The sequence below is a fragment of the Nanorana parkeri genome, unplaced genomic scaffold (genome assembly GCF_000935625.1).
Source record: "Nanorana parkeri isolate BGI_ZX_2015 unplaced genomic scaffold, ASM93562v1 scaffold2938, whole genome shotgun sequence".
In the NCBI taxonomy this organism is placed as follows: domain Eukaryota; kingdom Metazoa; phylum Chordata; class Amphibia; order Anura; family Dicroglossidae; genus Nanorana; species Nanorana parkeri.
Genome location: NW_017309206.1, coordinates 4,304 through 25,544, shown reverse-complemented (window position 1 = coordinate 25,544; position 21,241 = coordinate 4,304). Strand labels below are relative to the sequence as shown.

The 21,241-nt window shown below is 43.8% G+C and overlaps 1 protein-coding gene across 2 annotated transcripts in view; it reads left to right on the top strand.

Moving 5' to 3' along the window:
• Window positions 1–21,241, top strand: part of LOC108802552 (copine-1-like) — a 31,380-nt gene that overhangs the window by 6,591 nt on the left and 3,548 nt on the right. Inside the window, exons 2-9 of one of the 2 annotated variants that reach the window (XM_018574408.1) lie at window positions 6,586–6,714; window positions 6,834–7,013; window positions 10,346–10,420; window positions 13,588–13,659; window positions 14,576–14,659; window positions 15,118–15,207; window positions 18,196–18,294; window positions 19,469–19,555. In XM_018574408.1, coding sequence (XP_018429910.1) covers window positions 6,586–6,714; window positions 6,834–7,013; window positions 10,346–10,420; window positions 13,588–13,659; window positions 14,576–14,659; window positions 15,118–15,207; window positions 18,196–18,294; window positions 19,469–19,555 — 816 coding nt within the window. Of the gene's footprint in view, window positions 1–6,585; window positions 6,715–6,833; window positions 7,014–10,345; window positions 10,421–13,587; window positions 13,660–14,575; window positions 14,660–15,117; window positions 15,208–18,054; window positions 18,151–18,195; window positions 18,295–19,468; window positions 19,556–21,241 lie in introns of both variants that reach the window. The other variant, XM_018574409.1, reaches the window with a different exon arrangement.

Here is a 21,241-nt window from a genome sequence, read left to right as displayed (position 1 = left end):
AGGGTATCACTGGAACCCCACAATGGAGACAGCTATCTAAGGGCTTGTTTTTGGCACGCTTTGGGCTTTGATGCTTCTAAAAATCATTAACTCCTTGACAGGAATGTTAGACCTGTAGATGGCCTCCTTCTGATCTACATTTAGCCTGCTTCAAGCAGGAATGCATTCTCACAGAAGGGAACATAAAGCCAACTGAGGCTCAAAGAACCCCTAGAAACTGAAGAGACCCTGGGGTTCCACGGGACGCAGGTTGAAAAGCTGCAGTTGGACGTTGTGTTTGTCACCTTTTTATCTGTAACAAATTAAGGTCTACAAAACAATTTTACATTGACGTTTAAAACGAAACTCCGGAATAAGCAAATATTGGCCACATACAAGAGTCATGTGTATTCTTACTGGGGTCTTGGTGAGCTTTGTGTATTTCTTCCAGATCTGTGTAGTAATCCAGTGTGAGCGTCCTGTAATAAAGACCGCTCACTGCTGATTGCTCTCCTTCTGCTGGGTGACCTGTCTCATCTCCGCCCCCTCCTGTTCTATTCTACAGCAAGCCTGCAGTGGGTGGGGCCTACTGGGTCCCTCCCACAGCACAGTGATGATGTTACCGCTACTGTTACAAGCTAATATTTGGGTTTGTAAAGACATTTGGTGCACACAAAGTGGATTTATATCCTTTATGGCTAATGAGGAATATATTTTATTGAGTTTGTGCCAGGAGTTAATTTTTAAAGTAGTTCTCCATCCTTTACCTCCTGTCATTGCAGAATGTGAGATCTGCAGTATTGGTAAATGCATGACTTTGACTGTATCCTAATCCTTCCTTTTGTACGATACCACGCCTTGTACTGACAGGCCTTTTCCAGAGTGCTTTTGTTAGCATCTTTTTCTCTCTTCAACATGACAGTGTGTGTGAGTCACCGTGAGAAAATGTGCAGGGGGGTAGAGGATTGCCGAAAAGCTGTGAACTGTTACAAAGCCAAGCAGCCATTCATATGTTCAGGGAAGAGAAACGTGTGAATGACTTGGCCCAACTGTGTACAGTTCAGAGAGAAATCCCCGGGCCCCAGCCCTGCCAAGTCTACAGCCATTTGAATTTGGCTTAAGCCGAGGACTAAAAAGGACTTTACTACTTTACTCCAAAGATTATCCCAAATCCACTTGCTGCCTCTAAAGGGTTAAATTGGAACTCCAGCCAAAAAATGTTTCCGCTGAAAGAATGGGGAAGGTTACAATAGAAACGAGGCCAAAACTTTTTTTTGGGGAGGGGTGGAGTAAGGGAGGTTTATAACTAGAGATGCACCTATCGGCACTGATACCAGCATTGCTATACCGAGTATTTGGGCGAGTACCGGTACTCGCCCAAATGCTCCGATACCTTCCCCAATACCGGAACTTCTGGTCAGAGGAAGATTTCCTATGACCGGCAGTGCCGTAAGGGAACATGGGATCAGCTTCCTGTGCGATCAGGAAGCTGGGAGGCGAGTAATGACCCGGCTGCATGCTGAGTGGCTGGGAAGCCGGCTGCATGCTGAGTGGCTGGGAAGCCGGTTTCCCAGCCAATCGCAATCAAGCTGGCCAAACAACATGGAGACGGCTTCCCGGGCAATCAAGAAGCCGGACGGTATGTCATTACCCACTGCTTGGCTTCCTGATTGCCCGGGAAGCCTGCTCCATGCCAGCGGAAGCACTGGTATTGGTACTCGTTTTCGTCCGATAATCGCAAGGTGTATGGGCAGTGTACAACCGCAAATACTGTACAATCGTACGACATTTGACTTTCTAGCATGTTTGAAAACTTTGGTCGATCGTACGATTATTGCAAGGTTAGTGGCGTTTCCGTACGTCAAAAAACATACGATCTACACTGCTCATGCGTAAACGAAAATACGTGCGGTTGATTACCGCAATTCGTCCAGGTGCTTTTCTTTAATTATGGCTAATTGAACCTAGCGACAATCGGGGCATAATGGGGCTGCTGTACGACAATCGTACGACTTTTCGATAATCGGACGAAAAGTGTCGTCTGGCAATCAGTCAGGTGTATGGCCATTAAATACCACCAAAAGAAAGCTCTATCTGTCCCCAAAAATTGGTATGAAATTCATTTCAGTACAGCGTTGCATGACGGAATAAACATCAGTCAAAGTACCGCAGCGCTGAATACTGAAAAATGGCCTGGCCAGGAAGGGGGTGAAACACCATGGCCTTTAAGTGGTTAAGGCCCCGTTCACACCTCGGCGTACTGGGAAGACGTTCATTCATGTTTCTATGTGTTCTTTTCCTGGGTTTAAGTGCTCATTTATTGACGAATGTGGTCTCTCATTAGCAAGCGCTTTTGGGGCCGCACAGGGTCTCCATCAGGCTGAGATGATCTCATCTCTGAGCCTGATGTTGGGGACCCTGTGCGGCCCCGAAAGCGCTTGCTAATGAGAGACCACATTCGTCATTAAATGAGCAGTTGATTGCTGTTATCATCTTTGGTGTGCTGGTGACATCATCCTATTGTCTACATGTGGCGGCGCCATCCGCAGTCATTTCAAGCACCCGTCTGCATATTATGGGAATCTCGTTAAGGAGTACGGCAAGGTTTCTTTTTTTTTTCTTTCTTTTCCAGGGTTTGCTGCACGTCCCCCATTGATTTTCAATAGGTGCCACACCCCTTGTGTTTGTGCAAAGTTTTAACATGCATATTCCCTGCTGCGTTTGGGGTGCCAAGTAATGGCACTGCAAGCGCGACACTTCTTTTTGGATACGTTCCGTAAACATGCATTAAAGTATGCGCGTGTTCACAGAACTTGAAGGTGCGAACGGGGACTAAAGCTGAGTTCACACCAGCCTGCATCATGCTCTAAAACAGGGGTAGCAAACCTCTGGCCCTCCAGCTGTGGTGGAACTACAAATCCCATGAGGCATTGCAAGATTCTCACAGCCACAGACATGACTCCCAAAGAGATGCATCATGGGATTTGTAGTTTCACCACAGCTGGAGGGCCGAAGGTTTGCTACCCCTGCTCTAAAAAGTGACCCGGTTGCAGCGTTGACATTGCAACAACACGGGGGAACCACACATCTTTCTATTCAAGTGGTGCTGTACATCGGGGACTTGTAGGGCTGTCTGTGAAATAACCTCACTCTTCCCAAAACTAAAAAAAAACATCGGTCAGCCTTGAAGCACTGGGTCATTGGCTTCAATTCAAGCTTTAATTGAGGCAGCTGCTACATTTGAGTCATGTTGTTCATATGAATACTGGTTCCTTGTTGTTCATGTGGGGTGTGTGATTATGGTGATTGGATTAATCCATGGGAACACAAGTGAAGATACGTTGTGCTGATTCTTCTCTAACCTGAATTCACCTTTTGTTAAAGAAACAATGACTTCCTATTTCAGATATTAGGCATTTAGTACACCCAACATAAAACTTCTTCTTTTCAAATAACTTCATTGACTGTTTGCGTGATATCATTTGTCACTTGTTGGTTTTAGTTAATTTTTTTCTTTTTTCCAAGTTCCTCTTTTTGAAGGGCATGTTTACCATTTGGCTAACTGATCATTTAAAAACTTAAAGGAGAACTGTGAGGTGAGTGAAAATCACTCATCCTCATAGTTCGAGCCGACGTGTGACAATGTAACTGTCACACGTTGGCTCGATAGATTGGGAAGTGAGCGAACACATGCCGTCACTCGCTCACTTCTCGATCATCTCCCTGCAGATAGCGGTGACTGTCAGTCACGACTCCCTGCAGGGATTCCCCCCCCCCCCCCTCAGATCCTCCAGCCCTGACTGGCAGAGCAGACGGGGGCGGGTACAGCTGGCTCTGGCACTAGATAGGCAGAGCCAGCTGTCGCGCACCTGGGTGGATCTCGACTAATGTTGGGATGCGTCATGGCTGAGGCGGTCTCAGTATACCACGGGCTGTAGCTTGCGATATACTGAGCTTTGGGTCTCTGGAGGACTCTAGTATATGTCCTCCCATGAGGCTTCAGAGAACTATGAAGAAAAACACTGACCCCATAGTCCTCCTTTTAATGTACCATTTATAACTGTAACACAAAACATTTTGTAAAGTACCTTCTCACAAAGTAACCTGTTTTTATTGTCATGTATTCCACATGCATAATGACCAGGTTCTTTCTGAAGCACAGGGGTAGGCAACCTCGGCACTCCAACTGTTGTGGAACTACCCATTAGGCATTGCAAGACTCAGGGAGGGGATTTGTAGTTTCTTCACAGTTGGAGCACCGAGGTTGCCTACCCCTGCTGTAGGCAATATCACCTTTTTTGAGTTTGTATTGGCTAAAGCTGGCCACGTACTGTGCGCTTTCTGTATGCTCAATACTAGGGTTGCGCGATACCATATTTATTTTTTACCATAGTTACCGTTTTCCTCAAGTACTTGCCGATCCCTTTTCTTCTTTGGTGTCATGTGACCGTTTTTCTAAAACAATAGAGACAAGTGATTTTAGGACAGTGGTGGAGCACCAGGGCACAGTGGCAGCTGTGACCCTGGTAGTTCTGCCACTGACTCCAAGCTGTAGAGGGACTACATATCCCCGGCAATACATTATACAGCAATGCAGAATGGCACCGGCCATAGAGGACCACAAATCCCAGCAATACATTATACAGCAATGCAGAATGGCACCGGCCATAGAGGACTACAAATCCTAGCAATACATTATACCGCAATGCAGAATAATATAAAGGTACATGCTCTGTGCTGCTCCAGGGTGCCGGTCTGATGTCTCCAGTGGAGGATCTCCGGAGGGCTGTGGAGGGTCTCAGAAGTCCACCTGACACCCTCCACAGCCCACCTGAGACTCTCCACAGCCCCCATCCATGCTGTTATGCATGTAGCCCTGGCCGGGGCTATAGACCTGATAAAAAATTTGAGTAGTGGCTAGCTTTAGCTTATTTCTGACCCTCCCTTATTGTTCTAGGATCCGCTAGATATGAATGCACCACCACGCATGCTGGCTCCTGGGATCATTAAATATATTTAAAGCAGATCTTCAGGATTTTCAAAAGGTAACCCTTGCAGTGGGGTCACCCCCACCCCTCACTGAAATGGTTAACAGCTCATTTTGGTCTAGGGAACGGAATAAAGAAGAAATACTCACCAGATCCTTAATCCTGCGTTGGTGACCACTTTCCTCTCTCCTCTCCACATCGGCTGTGGTGAATGTACCTGCAAGACAAGATAACGTCAGCGGGGCTTAGACCACCGGAGCCCGGGGGGAGAAGAGGTTGTGGGGACCTGTCTAGCAGCCAGGAGGGGTCAAGGATCAGGTAAGTATATTTTCTTTATGTGCACCCCTATGCCAAAACGAGTTGTAAACCCTTGCAGTGTGGGGGAAACCCCACAGCAGGGGTTAACTTTTGAAAATCCTGCAGTTCCTCTTCAACATCCCAGTAAGACTACCAAGCCGCACCCCTCAAAATAAATTATATCGGATACAAAAGGAAACCATACATAATTAATGAGAAGGCATGGAAATTCTGCCGTAACCAACAAAAGAAATGTAAAATTCCCCAGAAAATTAATTGGATATTATCATAGGTTTAAAACCATTGGACATCAAACCAGTTCTGGATAATGAACATACTTAAGATAGTAAATCACCCTCATTCTATTCAGGATACCTGAGGGGTTCCATCGAAGACTGGAGCAGTTGTGCATGGCAACCAATCGGCTTCTAGCTTTCATTTTTAAAACTCAACTGAACAAACTAAAGCGAGAAGCTGATTGGTTACTGCTCCATATTCTGTCTACTCCAGTTTAAATACATTTCCCACATACATCATTAAGTAAACATTTGTTATGTGATCTAACCCAAACAAGTAAATATCTCAAAGGATTAACAAATTATTTTGAATAAGGAAATTCCACCAACTAATAAGTTGCAAAATAATGACCAATGTAAATAATTGTGGTGAACGCCTGGGGAAACCCAGTATCCATCCAAATGGGTTTCTGGCATCATAAGGCAACGAGAGGATCCAAAAGATGCTTCATGGATCATGGCTAATGCATGCCACTTTCTCCTATAACATCCGACACAACAGACTTGCATAAGGAAGCTGCTTATCCCATGCAGAGACAAGTCCACATACTGTGTTATGGATGAAATCATAGGAGCAAGTGGGCAAGCACCCCTGCACTGTGTAGTGGTCACCAGTATAGCTGCCGCATGGTCTCTACTCATTACTGCACCTCTCCTGCTAGAATGTCCAGCATTATTGTGTAAGAGGTAGTAAAGGGCGTAGGGAACTGCTGCAACTACTGCAACCTCTTTTCCTGAACCTACTTAAGCCTTTGCTCAAATAACATCTAACCTGTGGACAAACCCATGATGGTTGCCTTAATTCCTGATATGATAAAAAGCAACCTGTCCCACATTATTGTGTAAGAGGTAGTAAAGAGCATAGGGAGTAGGGAACTGGTTGCTCCTGCAGCTACTGCAACCTCTTTCCCTAAGCCTACTTAGGCTTTTGCTCAAATAACATCTTACCTGTGGACATCCCATGATGGTTCTCTTAATCCCTGTTATGACAGACTGCAACCTGTGATGTTTTCTCCCTCTTCCAGATGGCTCAGTGTGTGACCAAAATTCAGTTGTCCATCTCGTGTGCGGACCTGTTGGATAAGGACGTTGGTTCAAAATCTGACCCCTTGTGTGTTGTACAACAGAGCATTGGTGATGGAAAGTGGTCAGAGGTAATTCAATTTTGCTCCATAATATACTGCATGTACATTCCAATGGCTTTTCTTTAATTTCTTTCCCTTGGTGCATGCTATCTACATTACCTGCATCTTTATTTAATGTTTCTCTACAGCTGGCAAGAACGGAGAAGGTGAAGAACTGCCAGAGCCCCGAGTTTTCAACAAAGCCAGTCGTTGATTATTTCTTTGAGAAGGTTCAGAATATCAAGTTTGGTGTCTACGACATTGACAACAAGTCTGTGAATCTAAACGATGACGATTATCTCGGGGGCTATGAGTGCACCCTGGGCCAGGTATGACATCTGCTCCATGAATATTACATGTATTGTGATGACAGCTGTTTTGCTTTCACTGTCTCTTGAGGGTAGACGGCCTCAAATGGGGGCTTTGAACAAGTACTAAGCACCCAAAATTTCATACTGGCTGCTAGCAGCTTTGTTGCATTACATCGTCAGAAAAAAAAAATTGCCACTTCCAATAAATTTTCCACAGCAAGAAAATATAACGCATAACAATAAATCCAAGCCTCACTGACTGCAACAAAACAAATGATATCCCTTTTCTGGCAGGAAGATGGACCTTTTAGTTCACATCACCAAAATTTTAGTTGCTGCCAGCACACAGTGTCTTTCTATAGCATACGATGCTCTGGCTTCTCAAGGTTTTAAAGATTTTGGGAGAGATCTATGCGAAGGAAGCTGACGACTCTATACAGAAAGCTGATTAGTTCAACTTCTAAGGAACCCGCAGCATCCTTTTCTGGGCAAACTGACTTTCCAAGCGCTTTAAGCGGGTGTGCAAAGGCATAAGAGGGCAATCCTGGGAAATGTAACCCCCTTGTCCTTCCATGATCCCCTCACCCGGTGGTTTTCTCACAATATAAACTTGGTCACGTCGTATTCTAGACTCCTTTGGGTTTTAGACTGCTAAAGGGCAACTCTAGCTTCAATCTCCTGTAGGTAAACTATATACATTGCACATTTTTTTTTTTTTTAAATCAGATATTTTTTATTAACATTTTAAAGTTTTGAAACACATTTTTTGTAAAACATAATTGACATCTCATACATATATCCATGTCATACATAGTCATGTCTATAGAAAACAAAACAACTAACTAACAAAACATAGCCATGTGATCCACCATGTATCCTGCATATGTAATTATAAGAAGCAGTTAGGGGGACTAAGCCCGGAGAACATCTCCCTGTGTACTAGTATGTTCAGAAGAAAAATTATAGATGCATATGCCACTGACATCCAGTTGTGCCCTGATCCTGTCAGCGATGGGGGAATATACAAGACTCGCATCCTGCGTTCTCACCCTGTACCATGGCCCTGTGGTCATATTCCATACCTCCCAATACAATGCGCAGCATAGACCTCTACCATTCATCTACCTACTGAGCCATCCAGTCCTCTCCTCACGCCCTCCAATGAACCTAGTGATCTCCAATAGTCTGAGCGGGCCTAGCCCTCCACCTGTCCCAGATATTATAGAACTTATGCAGAGTTCCCCTATGCTCATATGCTATTTTTTCCAGGGCTATAATACGGTCCAACTCCGCCTCCCAGGTCTCTACCTTTGGCGCGACATCCAAAGGAGGGCAATGGTCCTCCTGGCTGCAAATAGAGCCCTAGAAACAGCCTCCACGGTGTAATGGTCCCAATCGGAGGCATCCAACACACCGAGGAGGCGGACCAGCTCTTTGCGGGATCCAGCATGGGGAATTATGTAGAAAATAAAGTATTTGGGGCATCCAGATCATCTTGATCAAATTAATCCTACCCACCACCGACAAGGGGAGTTTCTTCCATACTTTACATTGCGCAGTTAGTTTACATTGCACACATTTTAGCAAATGTTTTTGCTGATTCGTACCTTTTTTTTTTCTCTGTTCTGCCGATGTCCCTTCTAAAACTGATTTCTGAATAGGAGGGTCTGCCTTCATTATAACCCCATCCGGAACCACCAGTGTTTTAATTAGAAGGCCTGCAGTGCGCGCATCCCTTTCGGCATACGTGAGCCCTAGAGACTATTGAACCAAAAATGACAGTCAAATTTCAGGTATCCCCCGCAATAGGAGTGTCAGTACGGAAATTTTTTATTTACGGTGGCATTCTGTGCACGAACAGTGTGCGGAAAGTGTTCAGGGGGCCTATTAACCTCTTGCCGTCCGCCCGTAGTAAAAAAACGGACGGACGGCACTGCTGCATTTGCGGGTTGCCGTCTCCAGACGGCAATTTTTTTCTGCTCGCGCGCGCCCCCTAGCGGGCACGCACGGGCAGAAAAGACCCGACGGTTGCACACACCCGTTACCGGGTGTTTCACATATAGGCGATCAGCGGGTCCATAGCCAGCCGATCGCCTATATGTGCTCGTTCGCTCGTTTTTCCCCCCCCCTGACCCCTCACCTTGAATCCCGGGATCGGCTACCCCATCTTGGACCCCGGGACCGGCTCCGAGGGCGTCGGGAGGAGGAGGACGGGAGATCAGCTCCTTGCTGATCTCCGTCCGGGCTGTGAATGCAGAAGTGATGTGTGTTACATCACTTCCGCATTCACCTGTCAGTCATCTGGCTGCTATAGCCAGAGAGAAGAAGCTGATAAAGCAGATCTCTGCTTCATCAGCTTCTTTTGGGGTCCACAGGTGATATTAGGGGTCCTAGAGACCCCTAATGTCTCCATAAAGAGGACCTGTCAGTGTGCCTTTGCTATTATATAGGGGGATTGTTATCCCCCTATATAATAGCAATAACAATAAGTGCAAAAAAATAAATATAAATTAAAAAAAATAAAAGTAACATATAAAAAAGTAAAATAAAATAAAAGTCACATATAAAAAAAGGGGAAAAAACACCCCCAAAATGTTTAACTCCCCCACCCCCACGTTTACGCGCCTATAAACGTAAATACGCGTCCGGTGCCCCAGCGCGCAAAAATTACAATTGCGCTACACATGTTACATATCGCCGCGAACGTCGCAGTGAGAGCAATCATTTTAGGGCCATCAATCACTGATAACACTAAACTGATGAGCGGTAACAGCTTTTAAAGCGTCGCCTATGGCCAATTTTGGGTATTATCGTTTTTTGAGGTTTCGCGCGCGCACGCAATTTTAAGGCTTGACATGTTTAGTGTCTTTTTACCCGACGTGACCCCATCTTTTATATTTTACCAAAAAATTGGGTAATAATAAATGTTTTATCATTTAATATAGGGGAAACTGTTTTTTTTTTTAAATTTCGGTAATTTTTCCTTAATATAGTAAAAAAATAAAACCCCCAGTGGTGAATAAATACCACCAAAAGAAAGCTCTATCTGTCCCCAAAAAAGGGTATAAAATTCATTTCAGTACAGCGCTGCATGACGGAATAAATGTCAGTCAAAGTACCGCAGCGATGAATACTGAAAAATGGCCTGGATGGGAAGGGGGTTTAACACCGCGGATGTCAACTGGTTAGAGGGACACCGCATTACATTTTGTGGTGATGTTTAGGAAATGACAGCATCTGCAGATTGAAATGGAAAGGCAATCAAATAACATAACCTTACAACATGGCTTGTGTAGGAATAATATCTTATAATAACGGTTATAATATTTATTTATTTTTTTGCCCCTCAGATTGTGTCCAATCGTAAGCTGAAAGGGCCCTTGGAACTGAAGAAAGGAAAACTTGCAGGAAAAGGAACCATTACCGTGAGTTGCTAGGTTCTAAAATGTTTTAGGAAACGCATATTGGTAATTGGTGTTAAGAAAATGTTAACTGCTCGCGGCTTTTGGCAAGCTTTCCATTGTTTCATGTTCATCATTTTTACATTCTTTACATCTATTTTAATTTTGTACATTCACTACACTTTCTTAGGTATTTTATAAACCTGGCTGGCATAAGCCAATTAACACTTCAAGGATACGCATGGGAAATCTGCCTTGAATTTCAGACTGGATGTTGTTGTGTACATTGCATACATGTGGGGGGGGGGGGGGGGGGGGGGGGGTTAGACTCTGGGGTGGAGGGGGGGGGGGGGGGAGGAGGGGAGTGTTTAACTCCAAACACAAGGAGGAATTACCTTTTTAAGGACCCAAGGACAATAACGGGAATGGCACATTTATGTGGTTGAATCATCTTGTCGTATGTAACATTTGCCATTTTATAAAAAAGGTAAAGGTTACTGAGACAAGGGCTTAAAGGACTGTAGGGTTGTATTAAAAAAATAAAATAAACCCCAGTGTCAAACCAACCATGGACTGCCACGTAAACAATAGAAATTACCTTTGTCATTCAGCCATTCCTCCACTGCATTGCATGGCCTACTAATTGAGGCTTTGTGCACTGGACAAGGCTTAACTTTCTCTGATCCACAAACTGTCAGGTAGTGTGCACAAGCTGGGTTTGTGTGGGCAAGGCTGATCTAGAACTCATGCCAGGATGGTGCACATGCTAGGGCTGTGTAGGCAGGGCTGACTCTCTGCTGATCCGAAACCTAATGCCAGGGAGTGCACACAAGGTGGGGCTATGTGGGCATGGTTTGCCTTTCTCTGGTCCTCCAAACTAATGCCAGGGAGTGCACACGATGTGGGGCTGTATGGTCAAGGCTCACCTTCCTTTGATCCTTGAACAAATGCCACAGGCTGGAGCTGTGTGGGCATGGCTAATCCTCCACTTATCTGAGAACTAATGGCAGGGAATGCAACAGATGGCAACCGCACTCAGCAATTCATAACTAGCTAATAAAGTTAGGTGCACATGAAACGGCTTTACACAGTACAAAAACAAAAGGTTTCCGAGCACACTTACCAGCTAGCCTGCAAAAAAACTATTAGGGTTAAAAACAGAGGTTTTAGTTGCACTACCTTTGCAAAATATGTGAAAGCCACACTGCCTCATCAAGTCCCCTTTGTGTAGTGTTGTCCTAACCCTAGTCTATGAGCGCCTCCATCTTTGAGCATATATAGTAGACATGTGCGATTTTCGTTTCGTTACGAATCGAAATTCGTACAAATTTTCCTGAAATTTGTAGATTCGTAAGCATACGAAATCCGAATGGCAGTTTTCCGAATTTATATCCGAAATTCCGTTAACGAATTTCGGATCCGAATTTCTTTGAAACAGGAACTAATATTACCCCTGTAAATTAGGTTGAACATGACAAGATTTTTTTAATAATCCGAAATACGGATCCGCTGCTGCTGAGGGTTGCATTACAATACACAGGCAGGAAATACGAAAATACGTTTTTTCGTTCCATTACGAACATTCGTTATATTGAAGGTAAAAAGCAAAGTACATTTATATTGGAGTTACTGGTAGTTTTTTCTAAAGTTCGGAATACGGAATCCGTTAACGGAATTCGTATTTCGTTTTGGTTGACCAATCAGAGGTTCTCTTCTGCTGCTGAGAGTTGCATTACAAATACAGGCAGGAAATACGAAATTCCGTTGACATATTTTCGTTCCATTACGAACATTCGTTATATTGAAGGTAAAAAGCAAAGTACATTTATATTGGAGTTGATGGTAGTTTTTTTTTAAGGCCGAAATACGAAATTCGGATACGGAATCCGTTAACGGAATTCGTATTTCGGATAAAAAAACAACTACCACATCGACTCCAATATTAACAAAGGTATTTTTGCTTTTTAACTTCATCATAACGAATGTTCGTAAAGTTACGAAAATGTGCCGAAACTAACGAAAATACGTATTTCGTACGAATCCGAATTGAGTTTTGGATACGAATGTCAAAATAATGGATATTACGAAACGGAACACATTTTTTGACGGCGCACAAGTCTAATATATAGCACAGGATGAATTGGGTGCAGGCTCAACAAGAGGCAGCCCATTCCTCCTTAAAGGCACAAGAACACAAGGGACAGGGAGTGCGCACAAGTTGGGACTGGGCCAGACTCAGGCTGTACATTATGCTTTGCGTGCCTGAGATATAAGCCCTGCCAACCTGGCTTCACCTTGCCAGTAAGGCCCAAACACTGTGTCTGGTTGTGGGTTGTGCAGTTCAGTGGAGGAAATGCTAATGGTGGGGTTTTTGCTCAGGATCTGAAGAGTGGTCACACTCCTTCATCCTTCCAAAACTCTATATTTGTTTTTCAATTTGATGGGCAGTCTTAGAGTCCAAAGAGGTATCAGCAAGGAATGTTCCAGCCCTAAGCCTTATTGATAAAGGTTAGGGTTGTCAGAACATCCAGATTTCTGGGATTCGGGAGGACTAAGGAAGACTAAACCACAGTGTCTATAATTTTTTTGCATTTATGCTATTAAAGCAGAACTACATCCTTCTATCCCTTACAGCCAAGGAAGGTGCCATCTTAGCCTCTATTTGGATTGCAATTGCACGCTTGAAACAAAACAAAATAAAACGAAATAAAAACACTGACAAACTTGACAGTTGGCATGTTTTAAAAGTAACTTTTTGGAAGACATAAAATTGTTGGCTAAAGTTTTTCTCTTTGTCTATTTAAAAGTGATCTAGCTCCCAACTACTCCAGTTTCTAGCCAGCTTAGTTCCTGGTGTCCTTGACCACCTTTTTGGGTTCCAATGCAGGTAATGCAAATTCTCGCTGAAAGACAAAAGAAACAGCCAGGAAACCTCTCCAGCAGTAAATGTAACAACATTTCCGTTTTGGGTGGACTGACTCAATTGCTTAGACCAGGCATGTCAAACTGGTGCTTTATGGGTCACCTGCAACCTTCTAACTCCTTTGTACCTCCACTATCAATATTCCATAATATTTTTGTGGCATAAGTAGGTGTGCCCTCTTTTAATGAACGAATGTGTGTGTATGTATCTATGTATGTGTGTTTTTAAATGCTTACCCCCCCTTCTCTCCTTTTTGTTGTTGTTTCAGATTATAGCAGAAGAGATTAAGGATGCACGAATTGTAAATCTAGAGATTGAAGCTAGGAACTTGGATAAAAAGGTACTGTAATAATGCTGACGACCAAAATAACAACCTTGATTGATTAAAGAATCCGTATCTCCAAAAGCCCCCCCCCCCATCTCTTGCACGCTCTCTCTCGCGCACACGCATTCTTTTCCCCTACCCGTAGTATGTACCAGCTTTTATTACACCCTGTCCGGGGCTCGCCAGGCTTACAAAAATCTTTGCAAAGACAGCTACCATGGAAGGAATCAACAGGGTACCCTAGGTCAGTTCCTAATGGTGTAGGAGCACCTCCAGAACTACATCTCTCTAGTGCCCTATCCCTACACATAGTGCCTTGGGAGTCAAGGCAGCTGCATTGTTTTGCTGGGGAAGAAATCTATGTGTTTATGTAAAGAGGGACAGAGAGATGCAGGGATAGGCAGGGGAATTCAGCAGGGGAGAGTGTAGGCAGAGCTGCTAACAATGCTTGGGTACAGCAGGGGTAGTGTTGTCAACTCACTGCTGGAGGTCAGGCATTTGCTGGAGTTCTGACAGGATCAGCAGGTATTTCACTTTTATGGATGGATGGATGGATGGGTGGGTGGATAGATGGGTAATATTACAGGACAGATGCATTGATGCAGATTACGTTTTTTATATTATTATTATTAATAATTATATTTAATTTATACAAGATTTATATAGCGCCAACAGTTTGCACAGCGCTTAGCTAGTGAGACAAATTGGGAATAGTTACTGGCTGTAATTGAAGAATACTAAGAAGAGATGCAACTGCTCACATTGTAACGATTTAAACAGAGGCGACTGTACAGCTGAAACTCAATGTTAAAAACTAGATTTAAATAACAATCTTTTTTTAATTTATGTAGTGACTGTTTAATATTCTGTTGTGTACAACTATTTTGTTTTTTCCATGTATTTTTTTTGTTTTTTTTTGCTTTATCTCTAGGATTTCCTTGGGAAATCGGATCCATTCCTGGAGCTGTACAGGCAAGGGGATGATGGATCCTGGCAACTAGCACACAGGACAGAGGTAGAATATTTTGCACACGTTGGGGCAATAAGCCTGAAATGCTTACGCAGTAACATCTTTTTAAAGTGGACCAGTGTTTTTTCCCATGCGGGGCAAAGCAGGAGGATCACCTTTTAAAGTAACCCTGTCAGCATAGAAAAAGTAAAAAAATAAACTGGCATCCCCTGGAAAAGAAGCAGCTTAAAAGATGGATAGATATACAATGCAGACGTAAACATCTAAAACCATCATTTTGGTGGGTGCATATGTAACAACCAAAGTCTGGTACACATATGTTCTGTTGAAAAGATTCAGTACTTGCCAGCGTGTTGTAACATTTCTGTCAATTTTAAAAACCATCTGGAAATGATTCATCCAGGGATCAGCATGGGGTCTGGGTTATCTGCATTGCATGGCACATGTGCAGCTTAAACGGCTCTTGTTTGTTTTTTTAGATTGTATATTCTGTGTTCCTACAGGTGGTGAAGAACAATCTGAATCCTTCCTGGAAGAAGTTCAGTGTTAGCTTGCAGAGTTTATGTGCTGGGGACTTAAGTAAACCTATCAAGGTGAGGATCGAGGTTGTGTCACAGCATGATATTTCAGAGTCCAGCAGTATAGGGGAGGAGCATATCCTGTAATTAGCAGCTGTATCGTTAAAGGGAAATTCCACCTTTTTTAAAAATCAACAAATGCACACTTCATGAAAGAAGGTAGCTGGAGATGTGACCATGTTACTCCCTAAATATGGGTATAACCTGAAACATGGTCAGAAAGGTAAACTAAAGCTGGCTATACACTGTACAGATTTTAGCACAGTGGGTGGCCCTGTCACCCTCCTTCTGTCCAGCATCCTTTGATCAGAAGGTCGAAGGAGACGGATGGAAAATCTTTGAGTGAACAGCAAAGGCAGTGAATCAGTTGCCATCACTCTTTGCATATTCCGACAGTGTCAACCCTGCTGCTAGCAGAATACAAAGCACACAGCGGGAGATTCGTCCATCCATGCTGTTTAGTGTGGATAGAGGAATCGTTTAAAATGTTTGTGTTGTTCAGCCTGCAGGTTGCACAAAAAAAAATATAATGGTGTATACCCAGCTTTAGCTCTTAAAGTGTTTGTCATTGCTAACCACTTTATTTAAAGTGCTTGTTGTCTGGCAACTCTGGCTTCAATGATTCCGAGTCACTGACTTAAAGGACTGTATATTTGATTTTCTGACTTTTTTTTATATTTGCAGAATGTGTTTTTTGTTTTTTTTGTTTTGTGTGTTTTTTTGTAGGGGTTTCCCCCCCCACTTGGGCACAAATGATATAATCATGCCCAAGCGTTGCATCCTGGGGAGATTACACCAGCAGAGCATTGCTGGGAAATCTCCTCCTGTAATCTCAGGGAAAGGCCTTTTTCTCCCCTGAGATGATGTGCATGATCACATGTCCTAGTCACATGTGCCAGAGTTCCAGGAAGTAAAGGGAGATCTAGTACCCTGCCCTTAGTTAAAATAACCACTGTCAGAAGACTAGGGGAGAAAAGAAAGGTATGCAAAGAATAAAAAGCCAGCAATTATCTATTCAATCAGCAAGTTCTCCATCAGGTCCTCTTCTACTGATTGACAGCAGCAGAGGGTGGGTGTAATAGCTAGTTTGCTATTGGCTATTGCAAAGTGAAATGGCCAATAGGAATCTAGCTATGCATTCCCATGGTGGGTTTTTTTTATTTTTATTCTGACGGCGTATACCAGTGGTTCTCAACCTGTTGGTCGCTGTGTGACTACTGCTGTGCTACGTGAGAGTTCTCCTCAGCCCTCTCCTGGCACAGCATTGTCAGTTCTCCCGCCACGCCGCCAGATGTCGTTGCAGCAGCCACGTCATCCGTAAATTTTACCGCTGGGGGTCACCACAACTTGGCAAATGTTACCAAGGGGTCCCGGCCCTAGAAAGGTTGAGAACCACTGATCTATAGGTATCTGTTTGTAGATTGTCTTTTTTTTTTTTTTTTTAAGATATGGGTAAAGTTCCTCTTTAATTTTGTGTTGGGATTGCTTTAACAAATGTTCATGCAATGGATTTTTGTGCACTGTATAAATGTCACTTTTTGAAATCCTTTTTTCATCAGTCAGTTTGATGCATGTTGTAATATGTTTTTATATATTACTTGGCATAGTTGGTACTTTCAGGGATCCTTTAAAAACAGCTGAGCAAACATTGGCCTGTGGTGTCCAGTTTAGGACATCTATCATCCATCCCTCTGTTCTGAGTTTCTTCTGCTTATTCCCTCTTTCTTAAAAGGAAAGAAAGGCATTAATGATACAGGATTTGCAGAGCTTTTTCAATTTTCTGAAAGAGACCAGCAGTAGCTTTTTCCTTTTTGAGACTGTCTCTCGCTAATTGAAACTGTACAGGCAGGGAGAGGGAATGAGTCACTTTTCTCTGTGTGTGTGTGTATTGTGTTCTATAAACAACTGGCTGTTTCTTGACAGCCTGAACGTTTTGTAGCGCGTTCTACGCTCGACGAACGCTCTACAAAACGCTCAAAAATATAAATCCCATTGTAGTCAATGGTCTCGTTCCCACATTGGCGTATTTCCGCCCGTCCCTAACGCGCTACAAAACGGCCCACACCTGAAAAGGTACATGTACTACTTTGGGCCGTTTTGTAGCGCGTTTCCATTGGGATACAGCCATCGTGAATAAATAAAATCTACACAAAACGCTATATATTAACTTTAACTACATTATAAAACTGTTGCCTTTGCTTCTACTTCTGCTGTCCTAAACACATTTTATTGCAAGAGAAGTTGTGCCTGTGGTGAGTCGCATGCCCACTGCTGATTTCTCTGTTTAAAGGTGGTTGGGGTTGTCACACTGGGGCAGGACCAGCCCATTGTTGGCTTTGCCAGAACGATGGGGTCAACCTATAGACCACAGGGCAATGGAATTGTTCATGTGATCCATAGTCAAGGGTAGCCCAAAGGAGATCTCCACTCCTAAACTGAGCTGTCAGGTAAGATGCTTTGCTAGAAAGGATGAAGGTGTTTTAAAGGAACAGAACAAAAAAAAAATCCTAAACTGCATCAGACTGACTGATAAATGGTCGGCTTTAATTGTGAAATATCTTCTTTAAAGGGAATCATCTGTTGGGAAGGGTTGCTATTTATCACAGTCTTGGCCTCCATCCAACTCTGGAGGCTGACCTGGCCTGACTTGTTGAAGTAGGGCTGATTCTAGGGCAGAATACTGCTGTGCCTTCTTTGGAACTAGAACCTCATCTGGTCGTTGGGCAGTCACAGCCTCCAGAACTGGAGTGGAACCCCAGCTGTGACTGTGAATGGAAATGCTGGTGGTTCATTTTGAAAATGTCTAGAATGTAATCAAACACTTTTCATGTGTCTGGGCTTCTGTATCTGTTTTGATGTCAGGTCTCTGTTAGCGATCACGATGACAGCTCCAGCTGCGATCTCATAGGAGAATTCGAGTGCAACACTTCCAAGCTGCTGGGAGCTCAGGAGCAGCCGGTGAGCCCTATAACCTCTTCTCACTGCGTGCCTCTCTTTCTCTAGGTTCACTGTACAGATTATGATAGCGATGGCTCTCATGACTTAATAGGGATATTTGAGACTAACTTGTCTCAGCTGCAGAAAGCAGAAGGAGGTTCTCCGGTGAGCTCTCTTTTTTTGTTTTTATTCACAATCATTTAACTATACTAATCTCCTTCTCTGCTATGGGTGCATCCAGGGCTGGAATAATGTATATCCAACAACATAGGTTGTGGGCTAGGGTGATGGGGCTGCCAGGAAAGCCACCCAAACGTCATGTTGTTGACTGGGTCCATACGCCTAGAACAAAACTGTCAACTGGGGTGACAGTATGCCCTTTTTTTTTAATTGTTAGTCTAGGTCAGCCTTTCTCAACCGCGGTCCCTCCAGGGGCTGCTAGAGGGCCCTTCTCCCACTGACCATCAATATAGAAGGCCTTTCTCCCACTGACCACCAAGATAAAGTGGGCTCCTATCTCCACTGTCAACCTCAAGTGGACCTTTCCTTTGCTGGTAGGCATAGTAAAGGGTACCCCTTTCCCACTGAACACCAGTGTACAGTGGGCCCTCTTCTCCTACTGACCACCAACGTAAAGTAGACCTCTTCGTTTCCAATGACCAACAATGTAAAGTAGGTTCCTTCTTCCACGCACCTCCAATGTAAAGTGGGCCCTGCTCATAATAACCACCAATGTAAAGGGACACTCCAATTTCATAATCATTACTGAAAATAATTTTGTCATGTAGAGCAGGGAGGTGTTAAAAATGAATTGCTCTATATAACAAATATGCTGAGTTACCCATATTCTTTATTATGTCTGCAACTGTCCGATCATGCTAATGTACATAAACTGCAGATCTAATAACTTTTAGTAAGGATTTTATGGGTTCCCCTGTGGTAGAAAGGTTGAGAAAGGCTAGACATTAATGTAGAGTGCGCAAGACTGTCCCTATCAACCTCTCCATCCCTAGCCTTGGTGTGCCTCAGCTGGTTGTGTCCTGATCTTGTGGTCCTAGGGCTAGCCTGCCACCCTGGCTAGGAGGTGAGCAATCCAAGTTAACTGATCTAGGAGGCAGAGAGAATAAATCCAGCCTTGGGTGCATTGCACTGGCTAATCGCTTCTTTTATTTGCGTGCTTGTTTGGAAAAGCCTGAGGTGGCTCTCAAACTACTTCTGCTGAAAATTACTATGGATGGGGCTGGTTATGGTTGTGTACCAGGTAAAGTGAACCTACTGCAATGCCTAAATCATACAGTAATGTTTGATGTTCAATGTCTGCAAAATGTGTTTTGCATAGGTGGAATTTGAGTGTATTAATCCCCAAAAAAAGCAAAAGAAGAAGAGCTACAAAAACTCTGGGACTGTTCGGGTCAAGTCTTGTAAAGTAAGTGTTTGTTTTCCTTCTACCCCCCCCCTAGAACCTCATCTGGTCGTTGGGCAGTCACAGCCTCCAGAACTGGAGTGGAACCCCAGCTGTGACTGTGAATGGAAATGCTGGTGGTTCATTTTGAAAATGTCTAGAATGTAATCAAACACTTTTCATGTGTCTGGGCTTCTGTATCTGTTTTGATGTCAGGTCTCTGTTAGCGATCACGATGACAGCTCCAGCTGCGATCTCATAGGAGAATTCGAGTGCAACACTTCCAAGCTGCTGGGAGCTCAGGAGCAGCCGGTGAGCCCTATAACCTCTTCTCACTGCGTGCCTCTCTTTCTCTAGGTTCACTGTACAGATTATGATAGCGATGGCTCTCATGACTTAATAGGGATATTTGAGACTAACTTGTCTCAGCTGCAGAAAGCAGAAGGAGGTTCTCCGGTGAGCTCTCTTTTTTTGTTTTTATTCACAATCATTTAACTATACTAATCTCCTTCTCTGCTATGGGTGCATCCAGGGCTGGAATAATGTATATCCAACAACATAGGTTGTGGGCTAGGGTGATGGGGCTGCCAGGAAAGCCACCCAAACGTCATGTTGTTGACTGGGTCCATACGCCTAGAACAAAACTGTCAACTGGGGTGACAGTATGCCCTTTTTTTTTAATTGTTAGTCTAGGTCAGCCTTTCTCAACCGCGGTCCCTCCAGGGGCTGCTAGAGGGCCCTTCTCCCACTGACCATCAATATAGAAGGCCTTTCTCCCACTGACCACCAAGATAAAGTGGGCTCCTATCTCCACTGTCAACCTCAAGTGGACCTTTCCTTTGCTGGTAGGCATAGTAAAGGGTACCCCTTTCCCACTGAACACCAGTGTACAGTGGGCCCTCTTCTCCTACTGACCACCAACGTAAAGTAGACCTCTTCGTTTCCAATGACCAACAATGTAAAGTAGGTTCCTTCTTCCACGCACCTCCAATGTAAAGTGGGCCCTGCTCATAATAACCACCAATGTAAAGGGACACTCCAATTTCATAATCATTACTGAAAATAATTTTGTCATGTAGAGCAGGGAGGTGTTAAAAATGAATTGCTCTATATAACAAATATGCTGAGTTACCCATATTCTTTATTATGTCTGCAACTGTCCGATCATGCTAATGTACATAAACTGCAGATCTAATAACTTTTAGTAAGGATTTTATGGGTTCCCCTGTGGTAGAAAGGTTGGGAAAGGCTAGACATTAATGTAGAGTGCGCAAGACTGTCCCTATCAACCTCTCCATCCCTAGCCTTGGTGTGCCTCAGCTGGTTGTGTCCTGATCTTGTGGTCCTAGGGCTAGCCTGCCACCCTGGCTAGGAGGTGAGCAATCCAAGTTAACTGATCTAGGAGGCAGAGAGAATAAATCCAGCCTTGGGTGCATTGCACTGGCTAATCGCTTCTTTTATTTGCGTGCTTGTTTGGAAAAGCCTGAGGTGGCTCTCAAACTACTTCTGCTGAAAATTACTATGGATGGGGCTGGTTATGGTTGTGTACCAGGTAAAGTGAACCTACTGCAATGCCTAAATCATACAGTAATGTTTGATGTTCAATGTCTGCAAAATGTGTTTTGCATAGGTGGAATTTGAGTGTATTAATCCCCAAAAAAAGCAAAAGAAGAAGAGCTACAAAAACTCTGGGACTGTTCGGGTCAAGTC